The sequence below is a fragment of the Poecilia reticulata genome, chromosome 17 (genome assembly GCF_904066995.2).
Source record: "Poecilia reticulata chromosome 17, P_reticulata-male-v2, whole genome shotgun sequence".
NCBI lineage: Eukaryota > Metazoa > Chordata > Actinopteri > Cyprinodontiformes > Poeciliidae > Poecilia > Poecilia reticulata.
The window spans coordinates 29,983,132-30,001,823 of record NC_088846.1 but is presented as its reverse complement, the minus strand read 5'-3'; the positions used below and the strand labels follow the sequence as shown (position 1 = coordinate 30,001,823).

Below are 18,692 nucleotides of genomic sequence, written 5' to 3'. Positions count from 1 at the left end.
CCAGGTGTGTGTGTGTCCAGGTGTGTGTGTGTGTGTGTGTGCAGGTGTGTGTGTGTGTGTCCAGGTGTGTGCGTGTGTCCAGGTGTGTGTGTGTGTGTGTCCAGGTGTGTGTGTGTGTGTCCAGGTGTCTGTGTCTCCGTGTGTGTGTCCAGGTGTGTGTGTGTCCAGGTGTGTGTGTGTGTCCAGGTGTGTGTGTGTCCAGGTGTGTGTGTGTCCAGGTGTGTGTGTGTGTGTGTGTCCAGGTGTGTGTGTGTGTGTCCAGGTGTCTGCGTGTGTCCAGGTGTGTGTGTGTGTGTGTCCAGGTGTGTGTGTGTGTGTCCAGGTGTCTGTGTCTCCGTGTGTGTGTGTGTGTCCAGGTGTGTGTCTGCGTGTGTCCAGGTGTGTGTGTGTGTCCAGGTGTGTGTGTGTGTCTCTAGGTGTGTGTGTGTGTCCAGGTGTGTGTGTGTCCAGGTGTCTGTGTGTCCAGGTGTCTGTGTGTCTCCGTGTGTGTGTGTGTGTCCAGGTGTGTGTGTGTGTGTCCAGGTGTCTGCGTGTGTCCAGGTGTGTGTACCTGCAGCAGCTCCACGCAGGCCGATGGGAAGTATCCCTCCTCTCCGTTGTTCAGGCGTCCGAACCAGCAGGACTCGTCCTGAACCAGAACCTGGATCAGGTCTCCTGGTTCCAGGTCCAGTTCCCTGGGCCAACGAGTCCGGTACTGATTGGTCACCACCGCCACCTGATGGACCGGATCAGAACCGAATGTGACTGAGTGGTCTTTCTCCAGTTTTGGATCAGATTTTCTCTCTGATCTGATTTCAATAATTGATCTGATCAGTTTCCATCTTTCTGCTTCATTCCACCTTAAAAACCTCCAAGAAGCATCTGGAGCTCAGAGGTCAAAGGTCGTGTCTTCCTCATCAGTCGCTGTGATGTCATCAACCCCCAGGATTAATCTACTCAGTAGGCGGTAAATAACCAGAGGTCAGGGGTCATTATGATGTAACTCATTACTGCTGACACACGTTGGTTTACATGGATGCCTAGACCCGGTTCTGACCCAGACCCAGTTCTGTCCTGGAGCTATCAGAACCATCATGGACCTGCTGATCCTCTGGTGTAATACCCAGAGGGAGCCAGCAGGGAGCAGTGCTGGCCTCTAGCAGGAAGGAAGAGGAAAACCCAGCAAATGTGAGAAGAACGTCTGTGTCGAGCTGGGAGCCAAGATGGCGGAGTGAGTAGACGCTCTCCACCGAGATCTGCACAAAAATTCATAAAACGCGGTAAAACCTTGACTATATGAACACTAGCACTATTAATTCATTACAAGATAACAGACACAATAGTTATAACAGAATGCCGAACCCGAAAGGAGCGAAAAGAGGACTAGACACGTCCAGGCCTGCGTCTGAGACGGCTAACGAAGCTAACGAGGCTAACGAAGCTAACGAGGCTAATGAGGCTAACGATGCTAGTGTAGCTAACGCTACAACCGGCAACGTGTTATTTGACAACTGCCACAACTACGCAGCTGCTCCCTTAACTTTGACATTGAATGAGGAGGAAATTGAGACTTTCCCGCCCTACCTGTTACTCCTCTGAAATCGCCAGCACCGAAAAGGGGATGTATGATTCAGCAGCCCGGAGTCTTCAGCTACAAATGAGATGATATCCAGTCTGTCTGCGCTGATAAACGCCCGTTCTGACAGCTTAGAGAGCCTGGTGACGGAGAACACGCTAAAGATTGAGGGTCTCAAAAAGACTATTGACTTTATATGCGCTGAAGTGAATGACCTGGGAAAACGAGTAACAAGAGAGGAAGGCCGGGTGGACAACTGCCAGCAGAGGCTTGCTGAGTTGGAAAGATATTCTAGGAGATGGAATCTCAAACTACAAGGAGCTGAAGAAACAGAAAGAAGACAGAAATGTGCCAGTCAGTTCTACCAGAACATAAACACAAGCTGCCTGATGCTGTCGACGCCGACTTGGAGCCAAACGTACAGGAAGCACCAAACCTAGAGGGATCATCATACAGTTCACCTCAGGGATGCGACATCTTCGTACCTGAGGGTCAACCAACTGAGATTCACTGAGGACAGAGAACGACGTAATAAACTGGCCATTGAGAGACGGAGCCAGAGGAAGGCAAACCAGCTCACCTGGTTGGAGGCCGTGGATTTATCAGCAGATTAGAAATCTTCCCTCCTTCCTACTCAACTAAACCTTAGAAATGATCATTTCACCTCTTCATCTACACATTGAGCTTGGTCTACACTCTGCTTTCACTTTTCATTTTTGACATTATATTTTCTCCTTTAGTCAATATATAATTTAGTTATGAAGACTTTCCTTGTTCTTGTTGTAAGATCCTAAAATACTATAGTTAAACCAAAATGGATGGCATAGTGCTACTTTTCCTTTGTTTCTCTTGTAAATATTTAATCAGGCTACTAACCGCTTTGCTACTTAAAGTGTGCAGCTATCGGTCCCCTTTCTTTGTGAACACAACTTTATCTTTAAAAGTTTAGATCTTGTTCTTTATTCTTTATTCTTTTCAAGTAACTTTGTCCGTTTCGTTAGTATCTCTCAATGCCAGGGGGTTGAGACAAACAGCTAAACGCAAAGCATTATTCTTATTTGCCAAACAACTTAAAACAGATGTTTGTTTCTTTCAAGAGAGTCATTCTACATCTTCTGACGGTAATTTATGGAAAACCCAGCGGGGAAATGAAATGTGGTTAAGTCACGGATCTGAGCGCTCCGCTGGTGTCGCCACACTTAAAAATCATTTCTCTGGATCTATTTTACATACCGATTGCGACACTCTAGGTCACTACATCTGCTCAGTAACTGAATGCCTTAACACCTTTAGTGTAGTTAATATATACGGTTATAATAATATAACGGAAAACAACAAACTGTTCGAATCTTTAGAAGACAGACTTACCTTTTGGCTTTCCAAATACCCAAACTCAGGCATCCTAATTGGTGGGGACTTTAACATTGCCTTAGACAATACGGTCGCCAGATGGCCTCCGAAGCAGCAGACCTCATCCAGCGCCAATTTAAAACATTTTATGGAGAAATTTAATGTTGTAGATATATGGAGAGAAAAATTCCCAGACGACAAAATCTTTACATGGAGCAATAAAATGGGTTCCAGACAATCCGGATAGATTTTTGGCTTATTTCTAAATGTATTAATAAAGACAATATTGCGGTTAACATGCTTTCCTCCCCTCTTACTGATCATAGAGCTGTTCGCATTAGCATCCAACTTTATAATACACCTTACAAATGTGCTTACTGGAAACTAAATAACTCCTGGCTAAAGCATGAACTAGTTAAAGCTCATATTAATAAATTAATTTTATATTATTGGGAAAAGGCTAAAGGTCTTTCTGCAGTAATTGGGAACTTTTCAAATTTGAAATTGGCAAATTTTTAAGACATTATGGAAGTCAGATTTCTAAATTCAAGAAAGCTGAAGAGGAAGAAGTCATAAGCAAGATCACCTCCTATTACCTAAAACCCCCAGAAGAAGTTTCAGAGGAAGATAAATTTAATAGAACAACAGAACAAACTGGATGCCCTGTATAAACACGAGGCTGAAGGCGCCTTCATCACATCCAGGAAACGATGGCTGGAAGAAGGAGAACTAAATTCTGCTTTAGGCTTGAAAAATACAGATCCAAAATAAACTCTATCTACCAACTAAATATTAATGACATTATCTCCAACAATCCTAAGGAAATTCAATCATCCTCTGATCATTTAGCTCCATTCCTCTTACAGGTGTTTCTATAAAGCATAGAGAACAACACTCCCACCTGACTCCAGGCCTAATAGACCCACTCTTTATTGATAACTAGACCTATAAGTTTACTCAGTAATGATTATAAGATTATGGCTTCAATAGCAGAACTAAAGAGGTTTTGGACAGTTATTGATGAGACAGTCAGGCTTTATGAGAAACAGACACATCTAACAACACTAGTTCTACACTTACTTCATATTTGGTGCCTGATGAGTTTTATTCTGTTCCTGGATTTCTATAAGGACACAATCGAACATCAATTCATTTTTCAATCTTTAAAAAAATTTGGTTTTGGCCTTTTCTTTGTAACGCTGTCAAAACATTATACTCCAATTGCAACAGTGCTGTTAAATTACCAAACGGCTCCAACCAGATTTGACCTAAACCGTGATATTCGCCAAGCATGTTTCACCATGTTTATTCTCACTTTGCTCTCAGATCCGTACCTCATGTCCCAACAGGGACTCAGCTGATCATGATCAGCCAGCTGGCTGATGACGCCACAGTTTAAGGAATAAAAACCAGATCCCTCTGGCCTGAGAGCTGATCAATACTTTTTCCCAGGCCTCCGGTTTATTTTTACATTTTAAAAAATGTGAATTGCTAGAAATTAAGGATCGTCATGCTAACGATATTTGCAATATTCCTGTTAAACAAGAAGTTACTTATTTAGGAATTTAATCTCTAAAGACCAGAAACTAAGATGCTCCTCTAATTTGATACCAATTATACAGAAAACCAAAACTAAACGGATCCAGTGGCTTCAGAGGGACTTAAATCTAAAGGAAGAGTTGATTACTAAAGCAGGATTATCCCGACTGACGTCCGCTGCTCTCTTCACATTTAGAGATATTGATCATACGCTTCTTCACTTTATATGGAGAAATCAAACACACTACATCAAAAAAACTGTTATTATGAATAATTATGAATCAGGTGGACTTAAACACTTCCTGAAGAATCCAACCTGGATCTGGACCCTGATCCCAGATCACATTTTATCTTGCTTTGGTGGCTTCAACTTCATTTTAAGTAGTAATGACAATGTTGAGAAAGTTCCTGTAAAAGTCTCATCTTTCCATAAGCAGGTGCTCTTAGCGTGACGCTCATCTATAAACAGAACTTCTCACCTCACAGACACCTCATCTGGAGCAACAGAGACATTTAGAAACGGGTCACTATCCTGAACCTGGGTTCAGAATGGGATTCTACTGGTGGCTCCGCTGATCAATAAGGATTAATCAGTTATAATGAATGTTCCAGGAATTCTCCATGGTGGTCAATGCTAAACCTTTATTCACCTTAAAACACTAATCATACTCTGTCTGCTCCACCTGGTGTCCCTGATCCAGCCGAATCATCAGTTTTTCACTGGAGTTCAGGAAAAGCAAAGAGAGAATAAAAACGCAGGTTGTTCCAAGAAATGATTGTTTCTCGTCCAGTTATAACATTTTACCGTTTTATCCCAGATATTCACTGGAAAGCAGTTTGGATGACCCCCATAAATGCTTCATTGTAAACGAGGTGAAGGAAGTGTCATTTAAAATCCTCTATAAAATTTACCCCAATATGGTCACATTTAAAAGAGACATAAACACGAAATGCAGTTTCTGAGGGCCGTCCAGAAACTGACCGTCTCTTCTGGTCAGCAGGTTTATTATTTTACAGAACTTTTCCTTATGAATGTTTTATTCTGTTTCTACAGATTCCATAGAGAGGATGCTAAACGTTTCTTTATAATAAACCTGCTAATACGTTGCTACATTTTATATTCATAAATGCAGATTTGCTAATAAAACACCTTGTTTCTCTCTTTTCATTAAAGATATGGAACTAAATATCAATAACAGACTCTACAAATGAAAATAAGGACAATTTCAATATGTGCGTCTGCATCTAATTATCACCTCTGGCTGCTTTGTGTTTTATTCATTATGTTGTTTTGATGTTTACTGATTTCATTTAAATAAAGTTCTTTGGGGGAAAAAAACAAAAAAAACGTTGACATCCAAAATGGCGGACTGGTGGCTGTGTAGACATTTACTGCTAAAAAAGATCTTAAATGTAAAATAAACATTTTTTGCTGGAGATATTTGGCGGTTTTAATGTTTTATGACTTGTTGAATATGGAGCAAAATTATACAGGAAATCTATTCAATATTTAAGTTTTAATACCATAAAATGTGATCTAACAAGGATGCAGAGTTAGATTATGATATAGTGATTTATCGCTTTCTAAAAATCACCTACATTTTTAAAGTGAACTAATTTGAGTAAACGCTGCAGCAGCATCTATTGTGGAGGGGGAACCCGATATTTCAGATAAAATATCCATTCTCTCCCCATAACTTTGGAAAATAAGCAGCAACTGTTTCCAAATTCTCCAATATTATGTGTGATGGCATGTAGTGACTAGAAATGTCCTTCATCCAGTGATCTGACAGATTTCACATTAGAACCAGGTTTACCAGAAACCAACACTCTTTCAGGAAGTCTTCATTTTTGGTGCCCTGCTGTTTCCATCCTGTTGTATCAGGAATGAAAAATAAACACACAACGTGTTGGAAACCTGTTTGCTGACTTGTCAGGCTTCAGTGCCAGAAGTTGGAGAAAGACCGATTCTCTTGGCGATTAAACACAAAACGGCGTAAGAAGATCTCCACACAAGACCTCGTTTAGTGATTTATTTTACGATTTTGTTATTGCTTCATTTTTTAAATCAGGTGATTGAACTGAATGAGGCAAGGTTGGCATGATAATGAGTTTTGTTTCTTTGTTTTTGTTTGTTTTTAACCGTGAAATCGGTCAGATCCGCCGGATCCGCCTCTCTGACTGCAATGCGCGCTCCCGACACAGGGGGGCAGAATTTCACACAAGACCGGTGTCTAACCCCGCCCCTTCCTGTTTGCTGCAGCGAGGGCCTTGCATTCCGGAAGTGAAGGGGGCGCTATTTCCTATATCATCCGCGGTCTCCTGTTTTAATTTTCTTAAGGAGTTAATTACATGACATGAGACCTGAGTGGCTCCAGTTTCTCTGGATGGCCAACCTGTTGAAAGTGGCTAAATTCCTCTGGCCGTTCCTGGACAGTCAGCTCAGCTTTGATGAAAACACCGACTACATCTCTAAGAACCGTTCTCAGAGACTCCACCTTTTAATCAGACCTGGGGTTACCCAGCCTGAGGTGGTTGAGTTCAAAGGTTAAAACATTTTAACTGGAGTTTTAACTTTTCATCTCCTCGGCTGCTTTGGTCACATGAGCAACAAACTTTAAGAATAGTTTGAATGGCAGGAATAACAGCAGGGGGTGAAACCAGAAACATCTCTGTCTCAACTGTTTGCTGAAAGAACCTGGAAGATGGCAGGAATATTTCAGCAGATCGTCCATCCTCTGTCCAGCAGTTTGACCTCTGACCTCATGAAGGTGTTACTGTTTCCTCTGGCAATAAGAACATCGATTAGACGTCATTTATTGACGGGGCAATAATTATTCTAAACCAAACTAAATGATTACTTGGTGTTTCACTGTTGATATTGTAATTCTCTGAATGTGTTTGATTGTTTTAGAGATAAATTAATTAGTTTCATCTTTTTTTCCTGTACATGAAACTCTACCAACAAAGTCTCAATAACATTTGGCACCATAAACATAAAAATGTGAATTTTTCCGTTTCTGTCCAACAACCAGATGTTTTTCTTCTGTGAACCTAATTTAATTGTTTCTTATCCATTTCTGCTCGTTTCTCTGTTAATGATTCTTTACAATTTGAAATGTTGGTGGAGAAAAACTCCATCTGCTGCCTGATGGGGCAGCTGCTGACCGAGAGGCTTTACCTGCTCAGGTAATCACACACACACACACAGAGACACACACACACAGACACACACACACAGAGACACACACACACACACACACAGAGACACACACACACAGCCTGAAAAGCACCTGATCGTCCTGCAGGTGAACAGACCTGGTTCTCCTGCAGATTAATCCAGATTAATCCCTGATGGGTCCAGTTCCAGCGGTCCGGTTCCAGCGGTCCGGTTCCAGCGGTCCGGTTCCAGCGGTCCTGTTCCAGCGGTCCGGTTCCAGCGGTCCAGTTCCAGCGGTCCGGTTCCAGCGGTCCGGTTCCAGCGGTCCGGTTCCAGCGGTCCGGTTCCAGCGGTCCAGTTCCAGCGGTCGGGTTCCAGCGGTCCGGTTCCAGCGGTCCTGTTCCAGCGGTCCGGTTCCAGCGGTCCAGTTCCAGCGGTCCGGTTCCAGCGGTCCTGTTCCAGCGGTCCTGTTCCAGCGGTCCGGTTCCAGCGGTCCAGTTCCAGCGGTCCAGTTCCAGCGGTCCAGTTCCAGCGGTCCGGTTCCAGCGGTCCGGTTCCAGCGGTCCTGCAGGTTCAGCGTCCTGCAGGTGAGTTCAGGTGAAATCTGTGATGCGTTCAGGGTCGCTCTGAGATCAGGTTTATGCAACGCTTGTTCTTGGATCAGATTAAGGCGGATTAGGGCGTTCCCAGAACTCTGTCCCTCGGACCAGGCTTCACGGCCAGAACCCAGTCCAGTCCACCGCTTCCAGAACCAGAACTTGAGTTACCTTGAAACCTGGACGGATTAATAATCTCAAGGTTTTCAGCTCCATGAACACCTGGGATTAAACTCAGATTAAAGAACCAGACAGGAAGCAGATTTTATTCTGATCAAAAGTTAAAATCACAAAAACAGCCGGTTCTGATCCGACCCGGTTCTGATCCAATAAATCATCACCTGATTCCTTCAGAACTTCAGGTTCTGGATCTGTTTTTCCTGAAGCTTTAAATCACAATTCATTAAAGATCGGTTCTGACCCGGTTCTGACCCGGTTCTGACCCGGTTCTGACCCGGTCAAATACTGATTAACTGCAGGATGAAGGTGGAGCCCCCTGGTGGCTGCAGGCGGATCAATACAGCTTCATGGAGGTCTCAAACAGGCGGCTCAGGTCCTCCTCGGTGTGCGCCCGCGGAGACAGTTTGGTCACGCGCTCCTGCAACAGGAACAGGAAGTGATGTAAAGGCGCCACGAAGCACCTGGAGCTGCAGGTGAGCAGCTCACCTGAGGCAGCGTTCCTTTCACCAGAGCAGGAATGTCGTCCTTATCGTATCCGACGGCGCCGAGTCCGTCCTCCACCTGGAGGTCAAACAGGAAGCGGCGCAGCGTGTCGGCCAGAACGGCGCCGGCGTCCGCACGCTTCACCTGCCGCACGTCTGCACCTGAACGCACCGCAGAGAGAGACACCTGAACGCACCGCAGAGTTTAACCTCTGACCCGTGACTGTGACCTCCTCCCTACCCAGGATCTCGGCAGCCTCCAGGTGGCGCTCTGGGCACATGGGTGCGGTGAAGCTGAAGACGGCCGGCGCCGTCAGAACGACGGAGAGTCCGTGAGGCTGCAGAGACACGGAGGCGTTGAAGCGGCAGGCCGGCCGGAGATCAGGAATAATGTACACTGCGTGTCTCACCACCAGGGGGTGCTCCACGCTGTAGCCCCTGGCTGTGTGAGTTTTCACATTCCCAGCGATGGGGTAGGACATCCCATGGCTGCCGAGACAAAAACACAGGCAGGTTGAGTCTGGTGGCGGCGTTGAGGGCGGCGGCGTTCAGCTCACCACAGATGGACTCCGGCGTTCCCGAAGCCGATCCCAGCGAACACGCTGGCCAGGTGCATGCTGGATCGAGCCTCCAGGTCCTCCGAGTCCCGCACCGCCCTGAGCAGAAACCAGAGCTGCACTGCCTGTATGCAGAACGGCGGGGAAACCTCCTCTGGACTTGGAGGTCATAGGTCAAATCTCAACAGAAACGTTTCCGTTCCAACGTGGAGTTTCAGAGAAGCTTCAGGAAAACTTCTGGAAGGTTCCGGTCCGTTTACCGCTTCATGTACTTGGAGACCACGCTGAGGGCGTGGCGGGACCAGACGTCGCTGATGGGGTTGCTGCCCTGGTAGGCGGGCCGGTTGATGGGGTTGGTGGGGCAGGGCGCCCTCTGGCTGTAGGGCAGGGCGGTGTAGGACTCCAGAGCGTGGCTGTTGGACAGACGACCCATCAGAACCCGGTAACTCCGGTAAGACCCGCTCTAACCAGAACCCTCCTCACCACAGCACGTCGAAGCCGCTGTTGGCGGCGACTCGTTCCGGCATACTCAGAGTGTGCAGCGGGTCCACGATGCCCAGCGTGGGTCGGAGCGCTCTGCTGGCGATACCTGGACAGAAACGGCCAATCACGGCTCAGAGACAGCCAATCACACGGGTCCGACGGCTCTCACCTGTTTTGGCCTTCAGAGGCTCGTAGTCGAAGATGGCGACCCCGGTGGTCTCGCTGCCGGTGCCTGCGGTCGTTGGAACTGCAGAGGGAAAGCAGAGCGGTGAGCCGGCCGGGCATCAGAACCTCCTGACCCGGAGGCGGCGAGGCCGACCTGCGATGAGCGGCTTCAGAGCTCTGGTCACCGGCCTGCCCTTCCCTATCGGAGCGTTGACAAAGTCCAGGAAGTCGGCGTCTGGATGGCAGGAGTACAGGTTGGCGGCTTTACAGGTGTCGATGACGGAGCCGCCGCCCACCGCCACGAACACGTCGAACGAGTCCGTCTTCGCAAACGAGATCGCTTCTTTAAAACTGAAAGAAGAAGCTCCACCTGTTAGCAGCTGTTAGCACCTGGTGCTAGCAGCTGTTAGCACCTGGTGCTAGCAGCTGTTAGCACCTGGTGCTAGCAGCTGTTAGCACCTGGTGCTAGCAGCTGTTAGCACCTGGTGCTAGCAGCTGTTAGCCGTCTCACCTGGAGTCGGTGGGCTCCACCCGGACATCGTCGAACACCTGGAAACGGACTCGGTTCCTCACCAGGGACTCCAGGACGGCCTGCATGGGCGGCAGGCGGGTCAGGGTCCGGTCCGTCATCAGACACACGTTCTGGGCTCCCAGGTTCTGGAGGTCCTGCAAACGGACCTGGCATGTGAAACCTGGAGGAGGATCCCAGGGGACAGCAAGTACTGACCTGGTTCTGGTTCTGGTTCTGACCAGACTTCCTTCGTGAAGGAAACCAAAAATCTGCAGCTCCATTTAGATTCTTTATTTTACATTTAGTTTGTTTTTATTTGATGTTTTTTTAAATCTAAATTTAAAAAATCAAATGTTTTTTAATTAACAGATCTGTGCTGCAGCGCCTCCTTCTGGACATTCAGCCTGGTTCTGGTTCTGGTTCTGGTTCGTCCTCGGCTCGCTGTGATGATGGTGATGAAGAAGGTGGTTACCATGCCGACCTCAGCGCTGACCCCGGCTCCGTAGCGGATGTTGGAGCTGGCCATCTGAGGAGACCAAGGGACAGATCAGAACCCGGTCCGTCAAGAACCGGGCCCGGTTCCAGTCCAGGTTACCTCGAAGGCGTAGTCCGTCTTCCTGCCGCCGGCCGCTGCCGCTCCTACACACACACACGGATCAGAACCGGGAGGTTCTGCTGGACTGGTCATGTTGGGTCTGGTCAACATGCAGACCAATGGAAAGCCTACCTTGATGGAAGGTGTGGGAGTGGGCGGGGCATCTGCACCTGTCAACACGGAGCATGCTCAGTAGAGTCAAGAGGAACCCCGAGACCGGGTCGGGTCCAGAACCAGAACCAAACCTGGATGAGTTCTGGAGCCGTTCCAGTGACTGACTGATCTACAGATCATGTCCATCAAACGATTCAAGATTTTATTAGTTTATCGTTTTGACTTCAACTCATAACAAGAATTCACAAAATTACAAAGTCAGAAGGAATCAGGCTGTTGCACCGGGCCCCCAGCCGGACCGGGCCCCCAGCCGGACCGGGCCCCCAGCCGGACCGGGCCCCCAGCCGGACCGGGCCCCCAGCCGGACCAGGCCCCCAGCCGGACCGGGCCCCCAGCCGCACCGGGCCCCCAGCCGGACCAGGACCCCCAGCCGAACCGGGCCCCCAGCCGGACCGGGCCCCCAGCAGGACCGGGCCCCCAGCCGGACCGGGCCCCCAGCCGGACCAGGACCCCCAGCCGGACCGGGCCCCCAGCCGGACCGGATCCACGTTGGACCCCCTGGTTTAGGGTTTGTTCTCAACAGGAACCAGACCCAACAGCAAGCATCAAGTAAATCTGGGTTTCCATGGCAACCAGGCGGCTCAGGCTGATTCCTTCTGAGGATTTTAATTTATTAATTCATGTTTTCGTGTTTTTATGAACTGGAAGCCAAATTATGTAACAATAAACTGATAAAAAACTCGAATCGTTTGAACCGTCAGATGATTCGTAACGTTCAGGAAAACCAGTCTAGTCTGCATAGATCTATACAGCCAGATGTTATCTCGGATTATTCTGTCAGACTTTCATAGTTGGCAGAATGGGACCCATCGGGGACCCACAGACCTGCTCGGCCCCATGTGATCAGACTTATCGATCTGTCTCCCTGTCAGATTATTGATTATCTGTTACTTTGTTCGGCGGCCGTTTTTTTATTCTTTTTTTAAGTTTTTTGACTTTGGCGGCCTTTATTCTGAAGTGCTCCGACAGGAAGTGGGTAAAGAGAGAAGGAAGACATGAGGCAAAGGTCACCAGGCCGGGAATCGAACCTGCGACTAAAGCCTCTTTATGTGGGCTGTGCTGAACCCTGCGGCACCACAGCACCACAATGTTCGGCGTTCTGACCCGGTTCTGCTTCACCCTGTCTGACCTTGGTCGAACCCAGACTGGTCCGGTCCGGTCCAGTTCGGACTCTGACCTGTTGGACCTTTGATCAGTGACGTAGCAACAGGACGTAGAATTAATTAAATATCGTTTCTTTGAGCCGAACCACAGCAGAACCAGAACCTATCTGGACCTAACCGAGCCACCGAGTAAAACCCAACATTCATCCGAACTGTGACCTTTTAAATCAGAGTTCGACCCGAACGGGCTGGGAACCGGAACCGGTTCGGACTCACGCTGCGCGCTCCAGCTGTTTGAGGAGGTGAACGATCCGGTCCCGACCCGCCATGTTATCCGAACCTCCAGCTGCTCCGACCCAGAATGGGCCGCCGCCGCCGTCTTTCAAAATAAGAGTCCGACTGTCACAATAAGAGCACCGGAAATAAGCATGGGGGCGCGGACCCGGACAGAACCCGGATAGGCGCACTGAAGAACCCGAGGTCGGGATTTGAACCCACAACCTGCTGAGTCGCATTCAGCCTCCAGGCTGTGGCTGATTTATGATGTTTTATTTTGAAGAGACCCAGCAGATGCACTTCCTGTTCAGGAAACACTTTCAGATTAAAAACCATTGAGCAGCTTTCTGAAAGGTCAGAGGTCAGGTTGCATGTTCCTCAGTGGAGCGGCAACGTCGACCGGCAACCAGAGCAACGAGTCGCTTCCGGACTCGAACAATGAGACCCGACCGGGTCGTTGCCATGGAGACAGGATTCAGCCACATCAACCAGATGAACCTGGACCTGGAGAGACCTGGACCAGGACCTTTGGGCCTCTGATGAATAGAGATATGAATTATTTTTCCTCTTATTGCAGGAACCAGAACCAAGAGAACCTGGTTCAGGTTGTCAGAGAAGGTTCTGGTTCTGGTTCTGATGTCCAAACAGGAAGAGGAAATGTTTTGTCTGAGATTCGCTGATGAAGTGGAGCGTTTTCTACGTCTGTTTCTGCAGATCAATAATCAATAATCAGGCGGATGATAAAACATTTATTTAACTTTTACACAAGACATCAACATGACCCGGTTCTACAGAACCAGATGGGTCCAGGAAAGTTCCTTTGCTTCTAACACACCAGAAACACAAGAACAAGTCATGAACCAAGACAACAAGTCTGATCCAGGATCTCCAGGTCCTCCAGGACCTCCAGGTCCTGCAGGATCTCCAGGTCCTCCAGGACCTCCAGGATCTCCAGGTCCTCCAGGACCTCCAGGTCCTGCAGGATCTCCAGGTCCTGCAGGATCTCCAGGTCCTCCAGGTCCTCCAGGATCTCCAGGTCCTCCAGGACCTCCAGGTCCTGCAGGATCTCCAGGTCCTGTAGGATCTCCAGGTCCTCCAGGACCTCCAGGATCTCCAGGTCCTCCAGGACCTCCAGGTCCTGCAGGATCTCCAGGTCCTGCAGGATCTCCAGGTCCTCCAGGTCCTGCAGTATCTCCAGGTCCTCCAGGATCTCCAGGTCCTGTAGGATCTCCAGGTCCTCCAGGACCTCCAGGATCTCCAGGTCCTCCAGGACCTCCAGGTCCTGCAGGATCTCCAGGTCCTGCAGGATCTCCAGGTCCTCCAGGTCCTGCAGTATCTCCAGGTCCTCCAGGATCTCCAGGTCCTGTAGGATCTCCAGGACCTCCAGGTCCTCCAGGATCTCCAGGTCCTGCAGGATCTCCAGGACCTCCAGGTCCTGCAGGATCTCCAGGTCCTCCAGGACCTCCAGGTCCTGCAGGCCCCAGATCTGTTACTTCTGGTTGAGCCAGCTGAAGGAGAAGACGTGTTTGGGTCCGTCTTTGTCCTCCGTCTCGCTCTGGTGATCTGTCTGAAGAGGAAGGGGTTAAACTGGTTACCACGGAGACAAACAGGTGACCAGTTTCACCTGAAAACCTCAGTAAAATCATATGGTGACCTGTTCATACCTGAGGGGCGCAGCTAGTCGTGGGGAGAGGCGTAGGGGGCGGGGCTGGCGGGGTTGACGATGAGGGGGAGGGGCTCTTTGTGTGAAGGGGCGGGGCTTGGGGAGGAGGCTGTGAAGGCTGCTGATTGGTCGCTGCGGGTGCGACGTGCTGCTGTCCTCCAGCTTCCACCTCGTCTTCGCTCTCATCATCATCATCAACTGGAAGGACACAGACCATGAGACAGGAAGCATTCTGCTCTGTGATTGGTCAGTCAGGCAGACGTTTACGTTTGATGAAGTCAACGTCCGCCAGCGCCCTCCTCTGGGGGTCAAAGTTTACGGTGAAGTGATCCATGTTCTCATAACCAGGCTGGACATTGTCCAGGTGGGATGTGTCCGTGGACTGCAGCAGCCTGAGGGGCAACGAAGCACCGAATAAACTAACAGGAAATTAACAGGAAACTAGCGGGAAATTAACAGGAAACTAGTGGGAAATTAACAGGAAACTAGCGGGAGAGACTGGTACAGCAACAGGACCAGGAACTCACTTTTGCAGCAGAGGCTTGGCCGACTGTAAAAAGACCAGACAGAAATGTCAGAATATCTGAGCTGACTCTGCTCTCATTCTCTGATCAGGATCATTCAGGATCACCTGGAGGAAAACCGCCATCTCAGGCTCGTCCATGGTCTGGATGGCGGTCTCCAGCAGCTTGGCGGTCTCCTCCAGGTGCTCGCTGTACTTCCTGTTCAGACTGCGGATGTAGTCCAACTTCTCCTCCTGCTCGCTGCTGATGCCGACTGTCATCTCGCCTTTCTTCTCCTCCAGCAACGCAAACAGGCGGTCGAACGTCTCGCAAACCTTGGACTTCTGCCGCCGGCCATTCTCCTGCAGACACATGTCCTGCAGGTGAGACGGAGCCAGCCAAGGACCCGTCTCACCTGGAGGACGTCCACTCACGTCCACGGCTCTGCAGGTCTCATCCAGCTGGCTGACGATACCCTGGATCCGCTCGTTGTTCCCGACCAGCAAGGAGACGCAGTCAGTGAGTTCAGCCTGCAGACAGGCAGCCACACACACCTCAACAGACGTTAACAGACCTCAACAGACCTCAACACACCTCAACACACCTTAACAGACCTCAACACGCCTTAACAGACCTCAACAGACCTCAACAGACCTCAACACGCCTTAACAGACCTCAACACGCCTCAACAGACCTCAACACGCCTTAACAGACCTCAACAAACCTCAACAGACCTCAACACGCCTTAACAGACCTCAACACGCCTCAACAGACCTCAACACACCTCACCACACCTTAACAGACCTCAACACACCTCACCACACCTTAACAGACCTCAACACGCCTCAACAGACCTCAACACGCCTCAACAGACCTTAACAGACCTCAACACGCCTTAACAGACCTCAACACGCCTCAACACACCTTAACAGACCTCAACACGCCTTAACAGACCTCAACACGCCTTAACAGACCTCAACACGCCTTAACAGACCTCAACACACCTTAACAGACCTCAACACGCCTCAACACACCTTAACAGACCTCAACACGCCTTAACAGACCTCAACACGCCTTAACAGACCTCAACACGCCTCAACAGACCTCAACACGCCTCAACAGACCTTAACAGACCTCAACACACCTTAACAGACCTCAACACGCCTCAACAGACCTCAACACGCCTTAACAGACCTCAACACGCCTCAACAGACCTCAACACGCCTCAACAGACCTTAACAGACCTCAACACGCCTTAACAGACCTCAACACACCTTAACAGACCTCAACACGCCTCAACACACCTTAACAGACCTCAACACACCTTAACAGACCTCAACACACCTTAACAGACCTCAACACGCCTCAACACACCTTAACAGACCTCAACACACCTTAACAGACCTCAACACACCTTAACAGACCTCAACACGCCTCAACAGACCTCAACAGACCTCAACACGCCTCAACACACCTTAACAGACCTCAACACACCTTAACAGACCTCAACACGCCTCAACAGACCTCAACACACCTCAACACACCTTAACAGACCTCAACACGCCTCAACACGCCTCAACAGACCTCAACACACCTCAACACGCCTTAACAGACCTCAACACGCCTCAACACACCTTAACAGACCTCAACACGCCTTAACAGACCTCAACACACCTTAACAGACCTCAACACGCCTCAACACACCTTAACAGACCTCAACACGCCTCAACACACCTTAACAGACCTCAACACACCTTAACAGACCTCAACACGCCCCAACAGACTTCAACACACCTCAACACACCTTAACAGACCTCAACACGCCTCAACAGACTTCAACAGACCTGAACACACCTAAACAGACCTCAACACACCTCAACACACCCTGTGGTACCTTCTGGCTGGTGAAGACGTGGCTCAGCGGCGCCACCTGGCAGTCTTTGTGTTGTCCGAACACTTTGCAGAGTGAACAGGTGGGGGCGCTGCAGGTGATGCAGTAAATGTTGATCTTCTCGTCCGGATGCTCCTCACACATCGGCTCCTGCTTCTTCTCGGGTTCCGGCTTACTGATGAACACAAGGAGAACCACAGAGACAAACGCATCAGAACCAGGAATGTGGGCCAGTTCCAGTCCAGAACCGGAACCAGATGGTCCTCCCAGCTCTCCAGTGGTCTCAGTTATATGTCATGGCCAATGCTGAGGTCCGACAGAACCAGCACTGCACAGTCTATATTTATCTGGATGCTATTGAACTCTTTGACTAGGCCAGCCTCAGTACTGTGGTAACCATGGGAACCAGGCTGGGACTGTCCCCAGGCGTCGCTACCTGCTGCTGCCCTGCTTGTACATGTCGATGATGTTCTCCACCAGCAGGTTCCTCTGCAGCCCGTAGACACCGTGCCGGTCCAGAACCACCTCGTGCCTGCAGGACGGGCAGCGGAACCGTCCGCCCGATGTCACTGTGGCACCGGTCCTGCTGGACAGGTAGGGATTGGATGCCTGGAGAGGACAGCAGACCAATCAGACGCTAACATGGTGTCCAGCTCCTCTCTGGACTTTGGCTGCTTCCCAGTCGGTACCAACTGGTACCAGTCTTTGTTCTATTTGGCTAAGGCTTCTAGCATGCAGCCAGAAACCCAATGGGTTCTGGTTCTGGACATGAAGGAGTATTCAGAGTCCAGAGAGGAGGACATGATGGAGGGACGGACGTCTGACCTGGAACACGTCGTTGGCGCATTTCCTGCACAGGTTGTGCTGACATGGCAGGATGACCACCGGCTTGGAAAACATCTCCAGACAGATGGGACACACCAGCTGCTTCTCCAGGCCGTCCATGATGGGGACGAGTCCCAGAGAGAGGACGAGTCCCAGAGAGAGGACGAGTCCCAGAGAGAAGACGAGACCCAGAGAGAGGACGAGTCCCAGAGAGAGGACGAGTCCCAGAGAGAAGACGAGTCCCAGAGAGAGGACGAGTCCCAGAGAGAAGACGAGTCCCAGAGAGAGGACGAGTCCCAGAGAGAGGACGAGTCCCAGAGAGAGGACGAGTCCCAGAGAGAGGACGAGTCCCAGAGAGAAGACGAGTCCCAGAGAGAGGACGAGTCCCAGAGAGAGGACGAGTCCCAGAGAGAAGACGAGTCCCAGAGAGAGGACGAGTCCCAGAGAGAAGACGAGTCCCAGAGAGAGGACGAGTCCCAGAGAGAGGACGAGTCCCAGAGAGAGGACGAGTCCCAGAGAGAGGACGAGTCCCAGAGAGAGGACGAGTCCCAGAGAGAGGACGAGTCCCAGAGAGAGGACGAGTCATGCGGACAGTGAAACCGTCGGCAGACTCGGAGCAGTCAGCTGCTCTCTGCGTCTCGGGCTGTTTTTAGACTCAGGGACGTCAGCCGTTGCCGTGCCGACATAGCCTTTTATGTCAAAGGTCAACAGGGGACATGAGACAGACGAGGAGGGGGAGTTTAAAGGAACAGTACACAGGAGTTTGTCCAGCTGCAGCACCCCCTGCTGGTCAGACTGAAGCATGAGGAACCAGAATCAGATTCGTTTATTTCACTGGAATGTGAACGATCAACACTGACTATTGGAAAGTAGAAAGAAATTGATTCATGATTACAAATATTTTTACAAATAAAAAGATTGAAAAGTGCCGTGTGCAAAACCATTCAGCCCCCTTTTCTGAGGTCAACCAATCAGGTCCTCTCTCCCCTGAGCTGGAAACCAAATATTTGCACAAAACGTTTTGATTTGCATAATCTTCATACTGTTGATCTTTCACATTAAATTCCAATTAAATGTGTTAATA

General features: G+C 49.5%; 2 protein-coding genes across 5 annotated transcripts; both read right to left on the bottom strand.

Annotated features, from left to right (window-relative positions):
- Positions 1–8,439: 8,439 nt before the first annotated feature.
- On the bottom strand, positions 8,440–12,914 carry adhfe1 (alcohol dehydrogenase iron containing 1). 3 transcript variants are annotated; one of them, XM_008402661.3, is made up of 14 exons: positions 12,727–12,914; positions 11,306–11,343; positions 11,174–11,217; positions 11,051–11,104; positions 10,579–10,733; positions 10,222–10,418; positions 10,072–10,149; positions 9,903–10,008; positions 9,680–9,832; positions 9,420–9,518; positions 9,273–9,351; positions 9,104–9,200; positions 8,867–9,024; positions 8,440–8,798 (listed from the first exon to the last, which is right to left on the bottom strand). In XM_008402661.3, exons 1-14 carry the CDS (start codon positions 12,777–12,779, stop codon positions 8,715–8,717), a joined length of 1,395 nt encoding a protein of 464 aa, XP_008400883.3. In that variant the 5' UTR covers positions 12,780–12,914; the 3' UTR covers positions 8,440–8,714. The 3 variants fall into 3 exon arrangements, with proteins under 3 accessions (XP_008400883.3, XP_081454743.1, XP_081454744.1); XM_081598617.1 differs by lacking the exons at positions 11,051–11,104; positions 11,174–11,217; positions 11,306–11,343 and having other exon boundaries at positions 12,727–12,902; XM_081598618.1 differs by lacking the exons at positions 11,051–11,104; positions 11,174–11,217; positions 11,306–11,343; positions 12,727–12,914 and adding an exon at positions 10,795–10,901.
- Positions 11,180–17,839, bottom strand: LOC103460478 (E3 ubiquitin-protein ligase TRIM63-like). Of its 2 annotated transcripts, none has more exons than XM_008402660.3 (9): positions 17,609–17,839; positions 17,220–17,392; positions 16,787–16,958; positions 15,327–15,422; positions 15,021–15,254; positions 14,917–14,939; positions 14,657–14,781; positions 14,391–14,587; positions 11,180–11,343 (listed from the first exon to the last, which is right to left on the bottom strand). In XM_008402660.3, exons 1-9 carry the CDS (start codon positions 17,726–17,728, stop codon positions 11,302–11,304), a joined length of 1,182 nt encoding a protein of 393 aa, XP_008400882.2. In that variant the 5' UTR covers positions 17,729–17,839; the 3' UTR covers positions 11,180–11,301. The 2 variants fall into 2 exon arrangements, with proteins under 2 accessions (XP_008400882.2, XP_008400881.2); XM_008402659.2 differs by lacking the exon at positions 11,180–11,343 and adding an exon at positions 14,082–14,293.
- Positions 17,840–18,692: the final 853 nt, after the last annotated feature.

Coding starts and splice junctions, on each gene's coding strand:
- LOC103460478 (XM_008402659.2), bottom strand. CDS start 17,728: ATGGACGGCCTGGAGAAGCAGCTGGTGTGTCCCATCTGTCTGGAGATG. Junction 14,940..15,020: donor AGATGGCGGTTTTCCTCCAG/GTGATCCTGAAT, acceptor GTCTTTTTACAG/TCGGCCAAGCCTCTGCTGCA. Junction 14,294..14,390: donor CGACTAGCTGCGCCCCTCAG/GTATGAACAGGT, acceptor CTTCCTCTTCAG/ACAGATCACCAGAGCGAGAC.
- adhfe1 (XM_008402661.3), bottom strand. CDS start 12,779: ATGGCGGGTCGGGACCGGATCGTTCACCTCCTCAAACAGCTGGAGCGC. Junction 10,419..10,578: donor GTGGAGCCCACCGACTCCAG/GTGAGACGGCTA, acceptor TTCTTCTTTCAG/TTTTAAAGAAGCGATCTCGT. Junction 9,352..9,419: donor AACGCCGGAGTCCATCTGTG/GTGAGCTGAACG, acceptor TTGTCTCGGCAG/CCATGGGATGTCCTACCCCA.